Source organism: Cyprinodon tularosa, unplaced genomic scaffold, assembly GCF_016077235.1.
Source record: "Cyprinodon tularosa strain WSP-4 unplaced genomic scaffold, ASM1607723v1 ctg106, whole genome shotgun sequence".
Classification (NCBI taxonomy): domain Eukaryota; kingdom Metazoa; phylum Chordata; class Actinopteri; order Cyprinodontiformes; family Cyprinodontidae; genus Cyprinodon; species Cyprinodon tularosa.
Genome location: NW_024037849.1, coordinates 402,763 through 423,218, shown reverse-complemented (window position 1 = coordinate 423,218; position 20,456 = coordinate 402,763). Strand labels below are relative to the sequence as shown.

The 20,456-nt window shown below is 38.7% G+C and overlaps 1 protein-coding gene across 2 annotated transcripts in view; it reads left to right on the top strand.

Moving 5' to 3' along the window:
• The window catches only part of dennd1b (DENN/MADD domain containing 1B), a 162,730-nt gene that overhangs the window by 28,757 nt on the left and 113,517 nt on the right, over positions 1-20,456 (top strand). For both annotated transcript variants that reach the window (XM_038286374.1, XM_038286379.1), the window contains exon 3: positions 3,444-3,487. In XM_038286374.1, the coding sequence (XP_038142302.1) occupies positions 3,444-3,487 (44 nt within the window). The remainder of the gene's footprint in view (positions 1-3,443; positions 3,488-20,456) is intronic.

Genomic DNA, 20,456 nt, shown 5'->3' with positions numbered 1-20,456 from the left:
ACACTATGGTGAACAGGTTGAAGCATAACAACGGTTCGTTTCGACCGCAAATCTGGAGCTTTGCAAAATTATAAATAAATATTTCATGAAGCTCTCATTGTGTGTCCGACGCAAACGTTTGGGCTTTAGAAGGAGGTGAGGGTGGACTAATCAATGCAAGATCTGTCGTGGTGACATTTGTGTCTCCTGGCAGAGCAGCAGGGGTCCCCTTCACCTCTATAACCTTCAACTTTCAGCTTTAACCCCTTTCAGGCGCCTTTCTGCATCCAGCACACGCCCAGCACATGCAACAAAAGGGCTGTTTGAACCTTAGCAAGTAGAAAAAATATTATAAGTTTGGGGGGGCAAAGCTGATGATGACAGACAGCTGTAGGAGATGTTTAAAAAAAAAATTCAGGTAAGCATGGGGGGGTGAAGAGATAAAGACCTGAAATAAAGCAGAGATGTGTGAGAACTGAGAAGAATCTGGGAGGGAGAAGATGGTGGAAAATGAAAAAAAAAAAAAAAAGCAGGGAATCCAGAGGAGAGATGATTGGCAGTCAAATGAAACGGGAGAAATAAGCTCCTGTTGGATGGGGGAAAAAAAGAGATCTGCATGAATGGAATGAAAAGAGGACATGTATTTACATGTTCACGTTAAAGCTTTTTGTTACACGTAAAAAGTTCAGATATGCACCTACCAGCAAAAAAATAAAAAATACTGCTACTATGTAAAGGGCAGAAGTTATGAACATTTTATTATTTCCATTTTGGTTGAATATAAAAAGAGAATACTTGGGAGTGCAAGTTTAAAAATATGATTTTCATGTTATGGATCTGGTTAGATATAGACTGTAGACTCCTGCTTAGCATAGAAGTAATTCCAATTACTGTTCATTTTCATCCTCTGCAAATCTTACAAACAAACAAGAACAGCCCGACAGTAAAGCCAAGGTTTTATGGAGCAGTTATCTATGGAGAAGCTGTGTCATGACATTTTAGGAGTGGAGTCTCAATATGCAGCTTCAAATTAATTGGTGTAGGGATTGCATGTGTCAGAGGCTTCATTTATTTGACAGGAAGTAACAGAAACTTCTGAAAAGATTTTCTTAAAAGGCAATCAGCAGTCAGCCATGCAGGTTTCTAAAACTGCATGGTTTAGGCTAGCTTTATAATGAACTGAATATGTCTGTCCATTCGATGCTTTCAATCATATGGGTTAAAATCAACATGATGATACAACTTTTCTGCTTTGAGCTTCTATAAAGAGGACTTTATTTTATTTCAGTTTATTTTATGTTCAGTCACTTTCCCCACGTGGAACAGGAATATGATTACAGTGGGTTTATTAGTGGAAAACATCTCATTTATATCGGATCACACGTTACAGCAGTCACCCTACACAAAATGCCTACATGTTTTCAATCTTCTTAGCCTCTTTGCTCTCCAGACTTCCTGTCCCTCTTCATGTCTGTCATTCATCCTTAGCTAGAGTTCCCATCCTCTCACCCAGTAAATCACCATAAAATGGCCCTAACTGTGGCGGATCATAGGGTAAGAAGAAAGGGAGCAGTCATCGTTGGATTGCAGAGCTTTTCTGGGCTGTTCTTTTCAGGATGAGACCCATGAAATTATCCAATAGGATTACGTAAGGTACCACAGGGTTCTGCTGTGTTCTGTCTTGTATGTTCCCATTGTGTGTCTTGTTTTCACAGACATCCTGGGTTGTTAGCCACGAATCCTGACCTAACACTGTGTGACTACTTGTCTTTTCTTTTAAATTGGACCATCAACCTTTGCTTTAGTTAAAACTGTTTTATTTTACCTTCATTCACTCAGAACAGCACATGGTTTACTAAATTTCAACATATCTGACTAGTGCTGCCTTCTGTTACTTTTTTATTTACTCTTTTACCGGTTTAATTAAACAACAAAAGACCTATGCTTTAAGACTTTTATTTTTTCTGTCTTTTTTAATTAATATTTTTACCCTGTATTCAGTATGATAGTGAACTTGGTTTGCTAAATCTGGTCTCTAAACTGTTTGTCCTGTGAGGGTCACAGGATGAACTCGGGGCTGTGGAAGCCATGTTTACCAGATAACCCCTGTGTTCAGACCAGAGCTGGGTGACTGCCTGCTCTCAAACACTTGAGGAATTTGGCTCTATAGTTTGGAAACGTAAACAAAAGATACTGTAAAACAAATACAAGGTAACATGGATGTGGAGCTGCTCATAGGACTGTGATTTAGCATCACCTTCCTCACCTTTTCCATTTGTCGTGCATCAGCTTAACTGACCTGTTTGCTGATAATGTTCATTGTAGATATGCAATGATTCGAATGTTGCTGCAGGTGGGTTGCTCTTACAGTTAAAGGCCCTTTTTTCAGTATCTATTATTCAGTTAACAATTAATCAATTACTTAGTTGACGATTATTTCAATAATCAATGAATCCGATGTATTGTTTAAGCCCAAATCTGAAGTGTAAAACATAATGTTGTGGCTTCAGCCAGCCTTCCTGTTACCTCTTACTCTCTCTCACTCTCCTGCAGGAGGAATGAACAGTTCACAATGACTAACTTCTTACAGCTGTGCCTCCCTGAATCCATTTCAAACATGTCATCAATACTGAAAATGATGAACACCCATAACGTCGTTTTCAGTGCATCCTTGTTTTCACAAATACTGGTTTGAGTCACCTTTCAGTTTCTTAGCGCCTTTCTCAGTTGGTTCTACATACTGAAGAGAGAAAACATCATGTTAATGTCGTTACTATGAGTAATTTGACTAATTATTTGTGGAAAACATCAGCACATTTCTCATTGAGACTCACCCACTGACTTGGATATTCTGCAAAAGCCAGGAAAGTTGTCTCATAACATTTTTTATTTTGCCTGATCAGCAACTAGAAAACACTGAGAAGATCGGCATAATAGTATTTTTGAAAACTGGCTTTTGTATCAAACGAAACAGCATATATGTTAATTAGGTATTTCAAATAATCTGTAAATCTATTGATAATCCTTTTGAATCTCTCTTGTTATTTTGTAAGTTACGAAAAATAGAAATTGGAACCCTTTTATAGAAATCAACCTTTTGGTTTAATGTTTATGTCTCATGAGCAAATCGGTAAAGCTTGCTTAAATGTGGAAATAATTAAGCAAATAAACCAGAATGTTTTCCTGTGACTTTGTTAAATGTGGATGATTTGGTGTATAATATCAGCTATCATGTCTACACTGAGGATATAGATTTGCATATTTACAACACGCCCAGCCTAGATACTCTTTCAGTGTGTGCTGCTCCACGTGTGTGTGTATCAGTGTGTGTGTGTGCGTGAAGAGGCTTGCAGCAGCCACCCTTGCCCCCACCCCTCTCATTAATATGTATGTGATCTGAGGCAGCTAGCGAAGACGGTGTGTTTCTCACCCACTGATTAATGCTGTCTGTCAATTACCTCTAGATCCAACCGTGCTGTGGAGCTTCCCCCAGGACCACACAGACCAGGTTGGAACACACTCTGCTTTTTCTTTTCCCACTCTCTCCAAATCTCTCTCTCGCTCGTTCAGTGTTGCAGACAACCTCTACCTCCAACACCACCTCCTCCTCCTCTACTGTCTCTCCTCCTTTTTCCTCACGCCCAAACTCACCCTTCTTTCCTGTGGTAACCTCCCCAGCACCTATCACGACCACTGCTCTCCTTCAGGTGCTTCCTCTCCTCCTCACCTCCATATTTCCCTATCTGACTGTCTGTTGTTGGTAATGAAAAGCAGTGAGCAGGTCTTCAATAAATGGTGAATCTGTAATTATCATGCATTCGTGACAGGAATGCACGCCTGTTTCCCCCCCCTTTTTTTCCCCCCTCTCCATCTCTTTTTGGTTACATTTATTGTGTTTAGTTTTAATCTAAGATATATTTTTGCGGTTTGTCCTCATTATAAACTAGTGGAAGGTAAGTGTTTACTACTATCTGTAAATAATAAATAATTCCTTCTGGCTTTTGTCATGGTTTCATTTTAATTTTTTTGAGTGAGAAATTGTGCTGAATAAAACTACTTTTTTTCTCTACATGATTGCCGTATTTTCGGCACTATAGAGCGTACCTCTATAATTCGTGTCTACCAAATTATTTTTAAAAATTCGAAACATACATATAGAAGGTCCACTGGGCTATAAGCCGCTGATAACTACTGAACTGTCTTCCACCAAACCTGTAGGGGGAGCTCTACACGTAGCGCCTGATGTGGGGAAGAAGAATAATGCTAGCTCCCGTTAGCAGCAGTAAGAGCTGTCACTACCTGATCCGTCCCGGAAATACAATCCGTTCTGCACATTCGTGAACAGATATACATCCGGGTGTCCATAAATAATGTAATTATGGTACTAAAACTACTTATTTCTATCCATAACTCACTAAAGAATAATAAAACACATCTGGGAAAAAAAAAATGTTTTATGACATTTGTGAGACAATTTTTATGCTTTTTAGATTTTCTTCGTTAAACTGTTTCTCTGACATCATCATCAGACATGCTCAAAGCAGTCTGGTGAAATATGATTAAACCAGGCGTATCTGCTGTTTCTTTCTTTAGATTACACACTATATAGCATAAGGTTAAAACGAAAACATAAAACTCATAAACACTAGATTTATGTTTAAATTCAAAGCCGAAAAAGTTTGCTCCCGGAAGTAGCGTAGGATCCCATTTCCGGTGCAGATCGGGCACAGGCAACTGATAAAATGGATTTTAAGGCATTTATTTTCTCAAGAAATACATCATTAACCTTTAACATATTATATTTTAGTACGTTTACTAGTTTTGGAAAGGGAAACTACATTTAGGTATTTTTAACTAAATAAAATCAAGGACGATCCGGAAGTATATCTGTATGCGTAAATGACTCTTGTTCTCCCTTGTGTCTGCTGCTAGCATGTTTTTCTAAATGAAAATTAGCCCCTTATTCTTTCATTTCCAACTTTGACTTTGCCCTCTGGGGAAGTCAAAGTAAATTGACTTATTTTCACCATATGATTTAATATTTAATCTTTTAGTAGATTCCTCAAAGAAGGCAAACACAATAAAACACTGCCATCAGTAATTAAACACACACTAACTGGGCCCTTCAATAGGTACACATTGCCAGAGTCAAATCTCTGGGGGTTTGGAGAAATCCACAGAAAAGCTGCACTTCCTTATAAGCAACATGGGTCAAAGCTTGGCAAAAAAGTTTAAAAAAGCTTAAAGTCCAGAAAATATTGTAGTTTAAAATAAATAACAGCACCAACAAAGTTCATAGATCAACAAAGTTCTGATTTACTGCTTTGTTTTAGTTTTTTTAATCATTTCTTCATTTATTGAACCTTCAGATTATGATAAATTGTGATTTATTTGTACCAGGAGCAGAGGTGATGTCACACCGTTTGTGAAAGATGTGAAACGATGTTACACAGCTATGGAGCTAAGAAGGATTTTCCTCCATCAAACAAAAGTGTTCTGGTTTGACATTTTAAGCTGTCTAAAGCATTTGATTTTGGTAATTATCACTTTTAGGATGGTTAGCATCACTAAACGGTCTCTATGTATTGACTACCTAATTTTTTAAAGATTTCAAGGCTGCTCTTGTTTAAAAATCCAACATGTGTGCCAGCAAAGGAAGTATCAAAATGATAAAAACCGGGCTGATGGATGACCAGGGCATCAAAACAGAAAACAGCTGATCAAGTTCCTGTTCTCGGTTGCTGGTGCTGCTTTGATGCATATTGAAAATACAGCCAAGAGTCTGTTAGCTTCTGACCCATTTTTTTGTGTGCCTTATTTGACCTTATTCTTAAAAGCCCCTCTGATGCTTAAAATAGTTTTTCAGTCAGTAACAACTTTCCCGTCAGTCTTGTACGTATCACCTATTAGTGTTTGGTAAGATGGGCTGTATTGACTAAGCAGTGATGGAAAAAATGATGATAACTAGTTTGCAACCTTCAGATTCTGATTGGTCTATGGTTTAAAGATAAAACCGAACACATTAACACTGCAGTATGGAGAACAATGTGAACTTTGCAATTAAGCATGGCCCCTGATGATGGAGAATAAACAGGGCAAGTTCACTGGAAGGGACAAAAGAAGAGATTGACTGATGCAGGTTTTAACGCTAATGTCAATACCAATTATTTTAACATTGGTCTAATGGTATGCCGATATGTGCAGACAGTTTATTTACATGATAAAAATAACAATTTTCACAAGGATAACAGACGTTAAACAATCCTATTTAACAAAAACAGCAACCCTGACAAATCAAACAACATAAATGGACAAACTGGCAATGCATGCACTTCAAATAATTCCAAGGCATGATTACTGAACGCACTAATACATATTTGAACTATATTAGCTTCTACAGAAAAAAACACTAATATTGGTATAATATATCAAGTCGATGAATGGGTCTGCCTCTAGGTGAAACATTAACTTTATGGTTTTCATTGATGCTCAGCTGCAGCATGCCGGTACATGAGCGTGACTGACACTGCTAGGACATTCCTCCTGGCTCTGATTGGTTGTTTCTGGCCAAGAGCTGTGAATCTTTTCAGATGGCAGTAGGACCGGTGGGAGAAGGCAGAACAGCTTGTTTTTTTTCTCAATGATGGTCTGTTTTATATTCAAGTGTCAGAACATGGTGACAGCTTTAACAAATATGTAAAAAAGTTGCTTTAACATAAGTTACCTACTGCTTCTCTAAAAAACACAAAAATGCAAATAAATCCATTCATCTGCTCCATTGCAAACAGACCTATAATGTAGCTACAGTAGCATATAAAACTTGATTCCATTTTATGTCAATAATGATGTTGTATTTCATGAACTATAAAGAAAACGACTTAAAATGAAATATTTTGGCCTCTGCGTTTATATTATAAAGAAAACAAGGATATGTATCCGCAGGCTTTTGTTTTACCTGTGTTTCCATATTTGTCTCTGATGGGACTTTATGTAACTGAACTAAATATTCCTGAAAATGAGCTCCTCATCATCATATAATAAAAACAACCAAACAGGATCCAGGAACTAAATTATCCTTTATGTCAGTCACAGGTTTTTATCAGCTGTCTCGAGGGGACGGTGAGCACACTTGATTTGATCAGATTTTATTTGAAAGCCGTGCTCTTTCCCCTTAAGAAAAATACTCTGCCTCAGCAGGGTGTCTGTTTTCTTTCCTGTCTGATTCCCCTTCAGAGCCAAACGCTTTAGATCCTAGCTGATCAGAATGATCTCAACACCTTTAATAATAATATTTTAGTTGAGTTTAAACACATGAGTTTGACTTACCCTCCTGTGATGCATCAGCATGTGACAAGTTCTAATCTGTGGGCTCCTGAGTTTGATTCAGGGTGTGTGTATATATATATATATATATATTTATAGGGAATTTATGGTATTTGTTTGGTCATGTGACAATAATCGTAATGCAGCTCAGATTCTGGGTGTTTAACTGAAGTAGAGAAGCAATATCAGTTCTGTGGTTGGTCTATCATGATGGGCAAAATTATAATAATCCATAATAGAAATATTAATGTTGGATATTTCCCCAGATTATCGTGTCATTGGATCACATCTCATCTTCAATCAAATGTCAAATTTTTTTCTGAAATGCATGAACATCTAAAGCTTTACTTTGGGTTCAGTAAAATAGTTTTTCTGATTATTTGGAATTATTTTCAAAGTTCTTTTATTTATTTCTTTGTACCAAAATAATATTTAAAATTTGTCAAACGCTAAATCTGAATCTCTCAAATTATAGCTTCTACTTCCATTTCATAGCTCCTATCCCCACCCTTCGAGGGGTCAACAATAAGAACACTATCCAGAGTAGTAAAGGAGCTGCAGACTGATTTGCTGAATTCAAACAGCCTTACTGATGTCATTATGTGGCGGACAGACAGGTGAATGAAGCTGGTCAAATTAGGACTAGAGCCTTCTGTAAAAAGAACTACAAAAACCCAAGTTACAAATATGTAGTGAATGGTTGAAGCCTATCGTTATAAAAGTCATACATGTCACACAATAATGTTCTATTTTTAAAGTCTGAGATGGGCTGTGTCTTTACCTCCTGTCACGCAAAGGATTATGAGAAACTTTATAGCTGCAAGCGACTGCCAGAAACGTCAGCAGGTTCCTATATTAACTCCATTGGCTTTAGGAAGCATTCTGCTTCCTGGTGCTAGCACCTTCCTACAGCCGGCACTATTCAGGAAACACTTATTATGGCGAAAGCGGAGGCACATCTGCAGTGCCTTAAGTGTCCTTACTGATTTAAGGTCTTTGGATTGAGACAGAAGTTTATTCACCTGAACATAAATCTAAATTGAACCAGAGGGAGAGTAACCACAGACCAGGAAACGTTCACTTCAACCCACCCAGCTGGGCAGTAGGTGTTAAATAACTCCAGTAAAATCCAACCAGGACAGCTGAACTTCGTTTTAGACCAGATCAAATCTATTCAACGGGATTTATACACTAGAGGAGACAGAATGTCAAAAATAGGGAGCATTATGCTTTTTGTTGTTCACACTTTTTAGAGCCACTGTATGTAACTGATGTTACCTTGATTGACCTCATTACCTTAATTATTCAAGCTAACTTGCTAAGGTTTTTAGTCTGAAATCATTTGTTAAACCATTCACCTTTCCAAATGTACTTTCAAAACAACATAAACTTAGAAAACAGACGACCTGTGCTCCTTTTTCCACATCACCACAGTTTTAATGGCTTATAATATTCTCAAACTAGTGCTTCACAAACTTCCCAGTTTCCTTTCTTGTAAGAAATGAAAGAAAATGCCTTTTAAGCAGCTGACCCGAGGTCCACAGCAAGATTTAAAGGATGGTCAGTGCTTATTTTTCCTCTATGCTCCACTCACCTAGCAAATACTCACGTCAGTCCAACATTTTGTTTGGCATCACTTTAAAAAGACTTAAACAATCAGATGTTTGTGCCAATACTGGTAAGCAGCACATCCTTAATCTCCATCAGTTTGGTCTAGGTGCTGTTCATGGCAAAACCAAACCATGCTGGTTATTTTCCATGCTGAAGGTGGCCAAGGGATGAAAAAAAAACCCCAAAAAACGTAGTACTTGACAGATGACTGTAGATAGATGTGTAAGGCAAGGTGAACATATTTGAAAAACACCTGCTGATTTTTTTACACAACTGTTTTGCTCTTAGGTTTAAACAGCTGCATTGCTCCTCTGATCTGCTTTGAGGAATAAACAAACTTGTAGAGAGATGCTTCAGGCAATCTATACCTGCCCCTCAAGAACCAAGGCACACTACCAGAGTAAGACTTCAAGAGAAAAAAATGGTTTCAGATTTAAACAGATCTAAATCTAAGAAAAACGTGCATTAGGTCTCATCCCTCTTCTTGTACGCTGTATCTCAATAGCCTCACTTTTCTTTCAGTCAGTTCTTTGTGTGCATAAGATGGCCCTTAAGATGGCTAGTTAGTGTGCTGTGTACAAAGGGATTGGCCTTTCCCCCTATATACATAAAGGTTGTATTCACAGGCCTCATTACCAGGATTAGGGGCTTTTTTCCCCCTTTGTGGAGCTGAAGGCTGGAGTCCTCTAGCCACAGTCTCTGTGTTCTGTGGCCTGAGCTGGGCAGCATATGGCAGCAGCAGCCAACAGTCTCAGCAAAGGGACTCAGAGCTAAGAGCAAGGCCTCCTTTTGTTTAGGCCGTTATTGTTGCACAACGTAATGACATTTGTAGGCCGTAGGATCGAGGTGGAGGGGTTAGTCTTCCCCAAGGGAAGGAGACGGAAAGAGGGAGGAAGACAGAATGGGGTGGGGGGGATAGACAGACAGGAGTGTGGATTATGGAAATATGAATTGATTTTTTTTTTCTTTTTCTGTTCAGTGGTAGAATAGAAAGCTCAAAGGAGAACAGACTGCAGGCTGGCTGACACGCCGGGGTGGTGCTAGGGAAATGTGAAGTGAGAGGGGCTTGCTGCCTCTTTCTCTCCTTCTCTTCCTGTTTTTCCTCTTCTTTTCCCTCCCCCTTCCTCTTTTCCTCCTTCAGCCTCAGAGACTTTTGATGCCCTGGTCATCCACAGATGCCACTTGGATAGAGATGGAAAGATGCAAGAGTGAGGGAGGGAGGGGAAGGGAGAGGTGGCTAAAGCATATATTTGAATCATAAGAAGGGTTTTTCTTCTTGTCTGTTTTTATGTTTTTACAAATGAAACGGGCAGATGGAAATCTGTCGGTTTCCTCTCAGATCTCATCCCAAAATTTTTCGGGTGGCAGGGACAGAGGATAATTTCAAAACTAGTATCTTCATAGTAAAAGGCTCACACCATTACACATCGATACAAATAGCTGAATCTTTGCGCTCAAATATAAATTAAGAAATGACTGGCTTCAGGGTGTCTACCTTCCTTGGTCATTATGTTTGGGATTAAATTAAAAAGTGAAATGCACATAACATTATGACCAATGATGGGTGAACACTGGCCTGTGTGCTCTATTCCAATGAAAGAACCGCTGCAGCTATAACTGTTGAAGAAGTTGATGTTGTTTCCAAGATAAAAATGCAAAACTGAACAGAATAAGAGCTGGAACCTTGATCAATTTAAAAAGGTTGACTGGTCTGATCAGCCATGTTTTCATCGAGCTATGCGAGCTGCGTACATGGAGAACATCCGGGTTAGCGGCAAAGACGTTCAGCCAGAAAGCAAAAACGGAACAGGGTTACTTTTTAGAAAAATTACACTTTTTTTTCCCCCCTTCTTAAAATAATTACAAGTTTTATTTATATGAATAGATACCTGCTGAAGATCTTTGTCATGATTGAAAAAATAGATAAACAAGGGTTTTTATTGAAAGAGCAGCGATCTTGCTCCATTTCTCAATTTCTGTTTTGAACTTCATTATTTCTTCACTTCCTAGATCTGCTCTTTCTCTGTGTTCCTTTCGTTAGTTTGAGTTTCCTCTAACAGTTTATGTCGAGAGGGAACCGATATTGACACCAAGTTACTCCTCTGTTTGCTTTTATCAGCTTGTCCTTGTCATTCGGTTTTAAATTCACATACAAATCTATTCATCTAATCTATTCTGATGTCTTATTTCTTTTACTTTCTACACTTATTTTTTTTTATAGCTTTTTATTCATGTTTGTCTTTATCATTTTCACCTTTTTTTATCCTGAACCCCATTTTATTTCCAATACCCTTATTCTTTTGCCTCACAAAATACTGTTACAAGCATTTGCAAATGCAAATTGCACACAAATTACAAGTATTTTTCTACCACTCGGGTAGTATCAAGGGAGGAATAAAGGAAATATTGAATTATAAATAGAATTCACTCCAAGGCTCCACATGAACTGTAAACTAAAGTTGATGTTAACTCTCCATGGCTATTCCACACATTTTACTGTAATAAGGAACCTTTGATCTTGTTGCTGCATAACGCGCCGAGTTGACTGTACGAGACGCTGCTTTCATTTATGCCAAGGTTGTGTGTGAGGTTCGCTACTAAAGAAATATTTCTGCTTTGATATGGACACTTACGGCTATGTATAATCAATTTGTAAAGCTCTCCAAAATTTCCCAGTTCTTTTTATAAGCAATTGTTGACTTCCTGTCATACAGTTTTATGATCTCATTGAATTTTGAATGCAAAGGCTCTGTAGGGAGGAGTCATTGACTATATCAAAGAAATTGTTCATATGTTTGGAAGAGAAGGCCTATATCTGTTATTAAAGACATGCAGTCTTATTTTTACATTGGATTTAATCGTTTCAGAAAAGTAAATGCTTCTTTGCTTCTTTAATCTTTAACGTCCTCTGATGCAAATAATTCAGAATTAAAATCAGGTCTTAAACCAAACATGTACTAAGTGGTAAATATAAACAGATCGGATCACAAAGTGCAATTCTACCACTGACTACCCTAGAGTCTGACACTTTTGCAAGTCAAATACTGCTGTGAAAGGCTTTGCATATGCCTGCCTTATGTTGTTCTAATTAATTATTTTATTATATTTGTTGTTGCATTAGTTGGTCCTAACCACTGCCAACTTTTATTAGATATGACATAAAACCAAACTGCTTGCCCCTCATACTCCTGTGAATCAATCTCAAGAGCTTAATGTGTCATCAGCCAGACAGAGAGAAACACTAAGAGACAGACAAAGATGAAGAGAATAAAAGAAGAGGCTGGTCTCCCGAGACTTTGTCCTCGGCAGCACTGAGAGCCGCTCTGACACCATGCTCCATCAGGACAGTCTGGCTGACACGCTGTGATTGGTGGCTGCAGCTCTGCGGACTGACTCTGGATGGGGGGAACGTGGGGTCGATGGGTTTGGTGAGGAAGAGGTGGTCTGAGGTAATGGAGAGCGGCCTGTGGACATGATTGGTGACTTTATCCCGTAGAGAGTTGAGTGTTGACCCAGAGAATAGAAGAATATGGAGGGTGAGATGTGTTGGTGGAGGAGTCCATGTGGGTGTGCAAAGGTTGGCTAGCGTGGGGTCACAGGTACTAACCTGAAGACAATGATGTGTGGGCCTCAGATGATTCTTTGCATAGCACCCAAAGGAACAAGAGGTGCAAACAAAACAATAGGTATAAGAAAATTATGTTATTGTTCTGAGATTGGAGGTAGGTGGTTTGGGTAAGGTGAGAGGTATGGAAACAAGTAAAAGGAAGAAAGAACAAGGAGGAAAAAAGGCGCTAGAATAATATTTCAATATACAGCAGGTGAAATAAGTATTGAACACGCCCCCATTTTTGTCAGTAAATATATTTCTAGATTGTGCTATTGACATGACCAGATAACGGTAAGAATCCAAGCAATCCACACATGCAAAGTAATCAAACCAGAAATTATATTAAGTGTAATAAAGTGAAATGGCACTCGGAAAAGGTATTGCATATACCTACTGAAATTTATTTAATATTTATTACAAAAACCTTTATTGGCCATGACATCTTCAAGATGCCCCCTGTAAGGAGAGGTCTAAATTTTGTGCAGCAAACTTCAAAGAAGCTTCTGCATGCTTTTTCTTCAACAATTAACTCTTGCATGGTGAGCATCCATACAGGCCATGGTGGTTGAGTGCATTACTTATTGTTTTCTTTGAAACAATTTTACCTGCTAATTCCAGGTCTTTCAGAAGCTCTCCACAAGTGGTCTTTGGCTCTTGGACAACTCTTCTGATAATTATTTTCATTCCTCTGTCAGAAATGTTGTGCAGAGATTGTGGCTGGTTCTTGGCTTTCCCCCTTTCTTCACCTGTGCAATACTTTTTCCCTGTCTCATTTCACAATATTGCGCATAACTTAATTTCTGGATATCTATGTTTAGATTTCCTTGTATGTGTGGATTGCATGGATTTTTTATGTCATCTGGTGAAAATGTCATGTAAATGGCACCTCTAGAAATATATTTACTGAGAAAATTTGTTTTGTGTTCAGTACTTGTTTTACCTGCTGTATTTTTGTTGTTTACAGCCCAATTTAGCTGCTCAATTCAATATCAATTCAGTTTATTTATATATCATGAATTCACAACACATGTCATCACAAAGTAATTTAAAATATAACCAGATCATACAGTCAAATTGAAAGTTTTCTAGCATATATTTTAAACACCCTGGAGATTAAACATTGTTATCCATTCTTATTCGCAAAAAGCTCAAGGGTAGCTGGACCTGATAAGGAGATGCCAGTAAACATTAAATTTAAAATCTTTAGACTGATTATAAACTGAATTTAGGTCTCACCTATGATTTAAAACAGCTTTCCATAGCTCTAGCTGTCTGGTTAGTGTTTTTGTTTTAGAGGGAGATGACAGCTACATGTTGTTCTCATATAAGTGATCACCTTCTTCCACTAATTTACCGTTTCTCCTTTATAGCATGTGGCAAATGGAGTTTCTTATGCCTTTATTTCAATAAAAAAGACAGCCCTAGGAAGCCCCACCTCCTACTGCTCCAAAATAGCCAGATTTGCATAGTGCATGAAGAATAGTTGTCCTGCTCAACAGGCTCTTCCCTAGTTATCATAGACCTCTTACCTGCTTCCTTTGTCCCTGCTATCCATTCCAAATCTTCATGGTATGAAGTATAAGAGGTTGGTTTAAAAAGGAAAAAAGGGGATTCTGTCTTTAGTCCTCTGTTTTTTTTTCTCCCATGTGTTGAGAGGTCTAAATGTGAGTGTATTTGTTTATGCGTATGATGTCTTGCTGTGTCACAGGGTCTTGTCTTTCCCCTTCACTGCGTCCCGACAGCAGTGTCAAACAAGGGCTCATATGATCTCTGTATGTCTTTGAGAATGTATCTGTGTATGTGTCGGGGTTGATATTGTTTTTATTCTTCTCCATAACCTCCTTCACCCAAGATCCCCAAGGTGTTCCAGGGTCTTGCCTAATGGACAGTCTCGCCCTGCTCAGCTGGCCTTTGGCTTTGGCACTGAGCTGGATGCCTAACTAGGCCCCGTTGTTGCTCATGGGTCCTGATTGTGCTGACCTTAGGGGCTAGCTTCATGGGAGAAGACGGGTGCTGGGGGGCAGAGCAGAGGAAGTACTTTTACGCCCCGTTGCCCACATCTCTCTGACATCAGCCAGTGACTGGCAGAACGAAAGTGGGAGTGTGTTTTCCCAGAAGAGAGAGAAGCCTTTAACTGCTGGTGTCTCCTAAGATATAGGTGAACAAGAGATTACCAGTGAGTCCTATATATTTTTTAAACTTTGCTTAATGATCATATTGCTTTTACTGTATTTATGTACAACACTAGAGCTTTTACCAGCAACTTTCATACAAGTTTTCTTCATTCTAAGGCAAACACAATAAAACACTGCCATAAGTAATTAAACACACACCAACTTGGCCCTTCAATAGGTACACATTGCCAGTATAAGCCTGGATTCTCTTTTGCCTTCAGAACTTCCTCGATTTTTATCAGGCATATTGTTATTGTACTGTTTATTATTATTTTTTCTCTCGACAAATGAACGGATTATTTGGAGGCCTTTACATGTTCAAAAACTCACAAAACTTGGCAGTAAATTGTCTCCCTAGTAAAATGTACATAATTAAATGGAAACTGGGTCTAGCAAAATGGCTTCAAAGTGCCCCCTAAATTGAGATGGGGGGAAAACCGTATATTGCAGAGATTCAAAATTTGGGAGGTGGGTAGATCTAAAACAAATCCTGAAAAAAAAGTCTCTTGGAGGTATGCTCTAAAACCCACAGGAAGTCGGCCATTTCGGGTCGATTTTTGGAAATATTTCTATTTTCTTGACTTCAAACTTTAACTCCTCCTAGGGATTTTGATAACATGACTCCGCCAGATGGATTTGCTCAAAAAATAGGCAAAAAAAGGGGCAAAAATACTGGTTTGCTGATTGGTCTATGTTGGTGATAGATGGGCCAAATAAACCAATCGATCAACGAAGCATATAACGTACTAACAGAGCGACGACGAAAACACAACCACAAGCCAGGCACAAGCCAATTGATAGATCAAAAGGCTGATGTTGAGCCATCGACTTCAAAATTGGTTTATGCAGATAAGGCATGTGAGATCTAAAGTTATTTTATATTTGTTTTTGAGCATGTTGAAGAGATGTGACGAGGCCTCGAAGTCGGTGCACTTTAGGCTTGTCCCGATCTGATACGTGGATCGGATCGGGACGCCGATATTGGCAAAAGAATGCGTATCGGCAAAGAATGTAAAAATGCCGATCCAGACTGCCGATCCAGTTTTTTTTTTTTTTAAATCCGGTCCGTATTTTCCAGTTTCGCCGATTGAAACAATCCATTCCACTATTTTGCGCCAGTGTTCCCCGAATCTGGTCCGCATTTTTCAGAACACCTTCAACACACCCACAGGTTTTTTTTGGGTCTGTCTCCCGGCCTAACCATTAAAACAGGTGAATTGGAAGATAGCGGGGAAAATGTCAGCCGTGTGGGATTATTTTATCCTGCACGATGTGTAGATGGAGACTAGGTGTGGAGGAGATTTGGGAGTATAAGGCATTTTTGTGTAATAGTTCACTGTTATTTGCACTGATTTTTTTTTTAAGCAGTGTCTTTTTTTCAAGAGTAGAGTCCTGATACTAAGTTCATAGAATATTTTCCACTCTTGTCTGTTTTGCATTTTTATTAAAACTTACAGTAATACTTGCACCTTTAACTGTTTACGGTTTTACTGTTCACTGTGCAATTTCAGATTGCTATTCATAATTTTGTCCAGTTTGTGTTTATCTCTTAATAAACAGGTAAATTTGTTGTTACCAATCATTGTGTTTTATTCAGTCTCACCTAATTCAGCTGGCTAGATGTTATCAAGAGTACTAAAGCCCTTTTCAACATGAGTCTTACAACTAAGGCTAAATACTTAAACTTAAATGCATGCTTGAATAGGCTGGTATCGGCCAGTATCGGTATCGGATCGGAAGACCAAAAACAATATCTGTATCGGATCGGAAGTGCAAAAACCTGGATCGGGACATCTCTAGTGCACTTGCCAACATTTTAAAATGTAATAACTTTTACATATAATACCTAAATAACACCAAACTTGGTAGCATTGATCCACTCTGCATTCCCAACAATACTATTCAGTCAAATTTTCCACATCATTGAAACCACGCCCCCTGAGAACAGGAAGTCACTTTTTTTACTTGGAAAGGTCCCTCTCTGTCTTACTTAACCTCATCAACCTAAAACTGTGTCAGCAGACAAAAACCATGTTGTCCTAACATAATTTAAGGCAAAGTTACTTTTCGTTAAACAATGTTTCTGTGGCAGCATGATGAAGTGAGGCATTTGAAAATACGATTGGCTCTCATTTTCTCATTAGTATTCAGATCTGCACCAAAATCACAAGAGATGACCCTAATATAACTCCAAACAGGAATGCAGAGCAATATTTTGTGGGAAGAGCTTAATTCCACAGCAGCACCCCCTAGAATTAAAGAAATTCAAACCATCAGCCCCAAGCCATGTTTAGTCAAAGAATTATGAAAATTTTTACACATTTGTATCTCATCAGCCCTAACAAAAAAATCTCTTGGAGCCTTCCACCCCACAGGAAGTCGACCAAAAAAAAAAATCAGCCATATGCCCAAAAGAGATACAGTAGGATTTTTAGAATAGATTCCTTTAATTGCTACGTGTTTGGCGGTAAACAAAACATAGCTCTTCTTAACAATCCGTCACTCTGCTTTTTCAAAAGTTTGTGTTCAAAGGAAATTTTTGTTTTTTTAAAATGTTTAACAATCCTAACCACATTTTACCCAGTTATTTATCCCTTGATATCAGTCAGTATTCCCAAGTTTGGTTTGAATCTGTGCTTATTTAAGCATTTAACAGGCATTTTACCTGCCTCACTAGATGGCATTAAGATTTAAAGATTTTTATTTCTTTTAATTATTTATTAAATCTCAAAATGATTAAAGATATGCAGGATTTATTCATTGTCATTTGGAATCTTTTTCCAAATGGCCTGTACAATAAACTCTATCAGTCAAAGAAGTAAAGAAAGCAGTTTGAGATGACTTGATTTTGTTATTCGGTGTAGGGTATTGCTGGAATTTTCCATCAGAAGATGGATAGTTAAAGTGTACATGAGCATCTATAGGTAGGCTGGAACCAAAGTTTCTTAAGCTGTGGGCCTCAGACCACCATTGGTTTGGCTATAGCTGGGCATTATCGAAAAATCAATCTGTTTTGCCATTTTGTTGGTGCTGACAATCATACAGTAAGTGATTTTAATAAAAGAAAAAAAGTACTAGCCCTCTGTTGGTGAGCTTGACATCTATGGCAGCTGAGAGGGGGCAGAACGACAGGTGTGGGAGCTGACATGGACCGGGGAAACATTTGGCATGGCACCCACATTACTCATTTGTTCTTTCTTGTTCGCTTTGGCTGATTTTGCTGCACTGTTGCGAATTGTAACATAAGTCCTTGTTCTCAGTTGTGCGAAATGGCATATCCAGAATGGTCTATGTGAGCAGCAGCTCTTCTGCTTTGACAGTCATATTTAGTATTTACAATTTCAGAAATGATAAGCCAGATACCTTTGTTTCAGCACATAGTTATGTTGGCCACTGTTTCACCTTTCAGGCAGGAATCCGTCTGTCCAGTCTCTCCCACCATATCAGATACAAGCTACACAACTGCATGAAAACCCAACTGGACATGCAGTTTCTTCAATCCTCAGACATTCAACCTTAATGTTCTTTCCTTTTCTAGTTTTGCCTACTGCCTTGTTTATGTTGATATGTAGCCGAATAGGTGAATCATTGACAGTTCAGTTTGTAAGCTTTTATGTCTCTAAGGTAGTTTCTTTTTTTTTAATGCCAAATAAAGGAAACAGACACTGTAAAAAAGGGAACAGGGGCGCTGTTTGGGTAAGGTCAAAGGATTGTTCTCAGTCTGATTATGTGGGGATTTTGAATTTGCAGTTGCTATGGGGTTGGGGGTTGCTTGTGGGTGGTGTACTCTATTTGGTTTCAAGTTGATTGTTTCATGTAGAAAAGTAATCTTTAGTTATGAGATGCCAAACTGACCACAGGCTGCTCCTGTTGATATAGCTTTTTTTTTGTGTGCAGAGGATATTGTGGTTTAATTAGGAAGCATTTTCTCAGAACTGCACCAGATATGGCACAACCCCAAGACTCTCATCTCAGGCAGAGAATGGGGGACAGAATGGGGTGTTGGAAATCGGGGCATTAAAAGAAAGTAGGAAGCAGCAATGACCTGACCCTCTTTGCGATATTCCACGTACATCTGTCAATGAGACGTCCGCAGCCAAATGTTTAGCAGCCCCGTGTTGGGCTACGGCTCTCCTGCTGAGCTGCTGTGTATTTGTTCGTATTGTGTGTTAGTACGTTCGTGTGTTTGCACGAGTTTGTGACGCCATGTGTTGGAGGCAGGCCCAGATCAGGGTTCATACAGTCGGGCTTAGCCCATTGGGAGTTGAAAGCTTAAGAAAGGAAAGCACCCCCCCCCTTTTTTTTTTTTTTTTTTTTTTGCTGCATGCTACACACACACAAACACACACATTTGCCATCTCTATATCTCTCCCTCTCCTGCTGGCACTTCATTAATGAAACCAATGCTTGTATGTTTGGGGCATATGCAGCTCTCTTGGCCCAACATTACTAATGTGTGTGGAGTGTGTGTTAGGAAAAGAGACATCTCCCCCATCACATGGTAATATATTCAGTGGAAATTCTCAGCAGAGGCATACTACTCCCGCTCTGCCCTGTCTTAGCCCATCTGTGATGTGTGGAAAGGACATCGGCAGGACAGGGTATTAGCTCTAGAATAATGCACATTGTTGTTGTTGACAGTCCATATGTATAGTCTCTAAGCAGTCTTGGTCTCTAAGTAGCCATTTCACCCTACAACATTTGCAGGTCCAATCTTGACTAGGATGAAAAATTTATTTTACCTTAGCAGGGTCTTGTTACTTGGATTTTGTTGTCCTCTTACAAGTGTCAAACGGGGATAGTGAGGGTTTTAGAGGGTCATAACAATCTATTGGGTGCATCTTAGTCACTTTGAATATTGGTTAAAATTTCCTAATTAAAGCCAAACTACTGCTCTTTCATAAATTGAATATAACACCAATATTGACAAAGTCCATACACTGTACAGTATAACAGACTGAATACTTATTATCTTGCCATTGACAGTGTTTCATCGTGTTTTTAGCAGTTTGGACCAGGTGAGGTTCTTGGTCACCTTAGTCATTGAACCAGTGTTTGGTTCCTTTGTCAGCAGGTAACTAATCCTGCGGAGGAATTAGATCACTGCTACATGGCTGCTCTGACTGGACTAAAACACAGAGGAACAACACCAGCAGATAACATGGCTCCCAAAATGATCATCTTCAACTGTGTGCATAGCTGCTTTTCCTTAAGGCCGCAGGATTGCATCTAAAAACCTTCAACAGCTAAGCAACAGGCTGGTCATAGTTTTCTTAGCCTGGGTAAAACGCTTCTGATTTCCCTCGTCCAGGAGTGCATTGTATCAAGGAATGCAACAGGTTTAGCCCATGTCCTGAGTTTATCTCTGTGTCATTCTATCAGATAGATGTGCATCCCTTAAAACCATATTATTTCCTTCCACTAAACTTTCCTTGAATATGTTTGGATGCAGCACTTCTAAATATTAAGGTTGTGTAGCAGATAATACTGCTTACTACGTGTTTTGTTTTGATTAGCTTTAAGTTTTAATTTTAAATTTGACTTTAAATAAATATGTGATATATTCTTATATTTCACTCTGCAAGTAGCACATTTTTATCAGCTTTTAAGTGAAACCTTTTATATTAAAACAGTGAAAGAAGTAACCTATTAAATTTTATTCTCTTTATATAAATGGACCTGCATAGCCTAAATGTCTTTTTGTTCTTCATGGAAACATTTATCTTATCTTTTTTAACTGCAGGATGACAGCGCTGCAG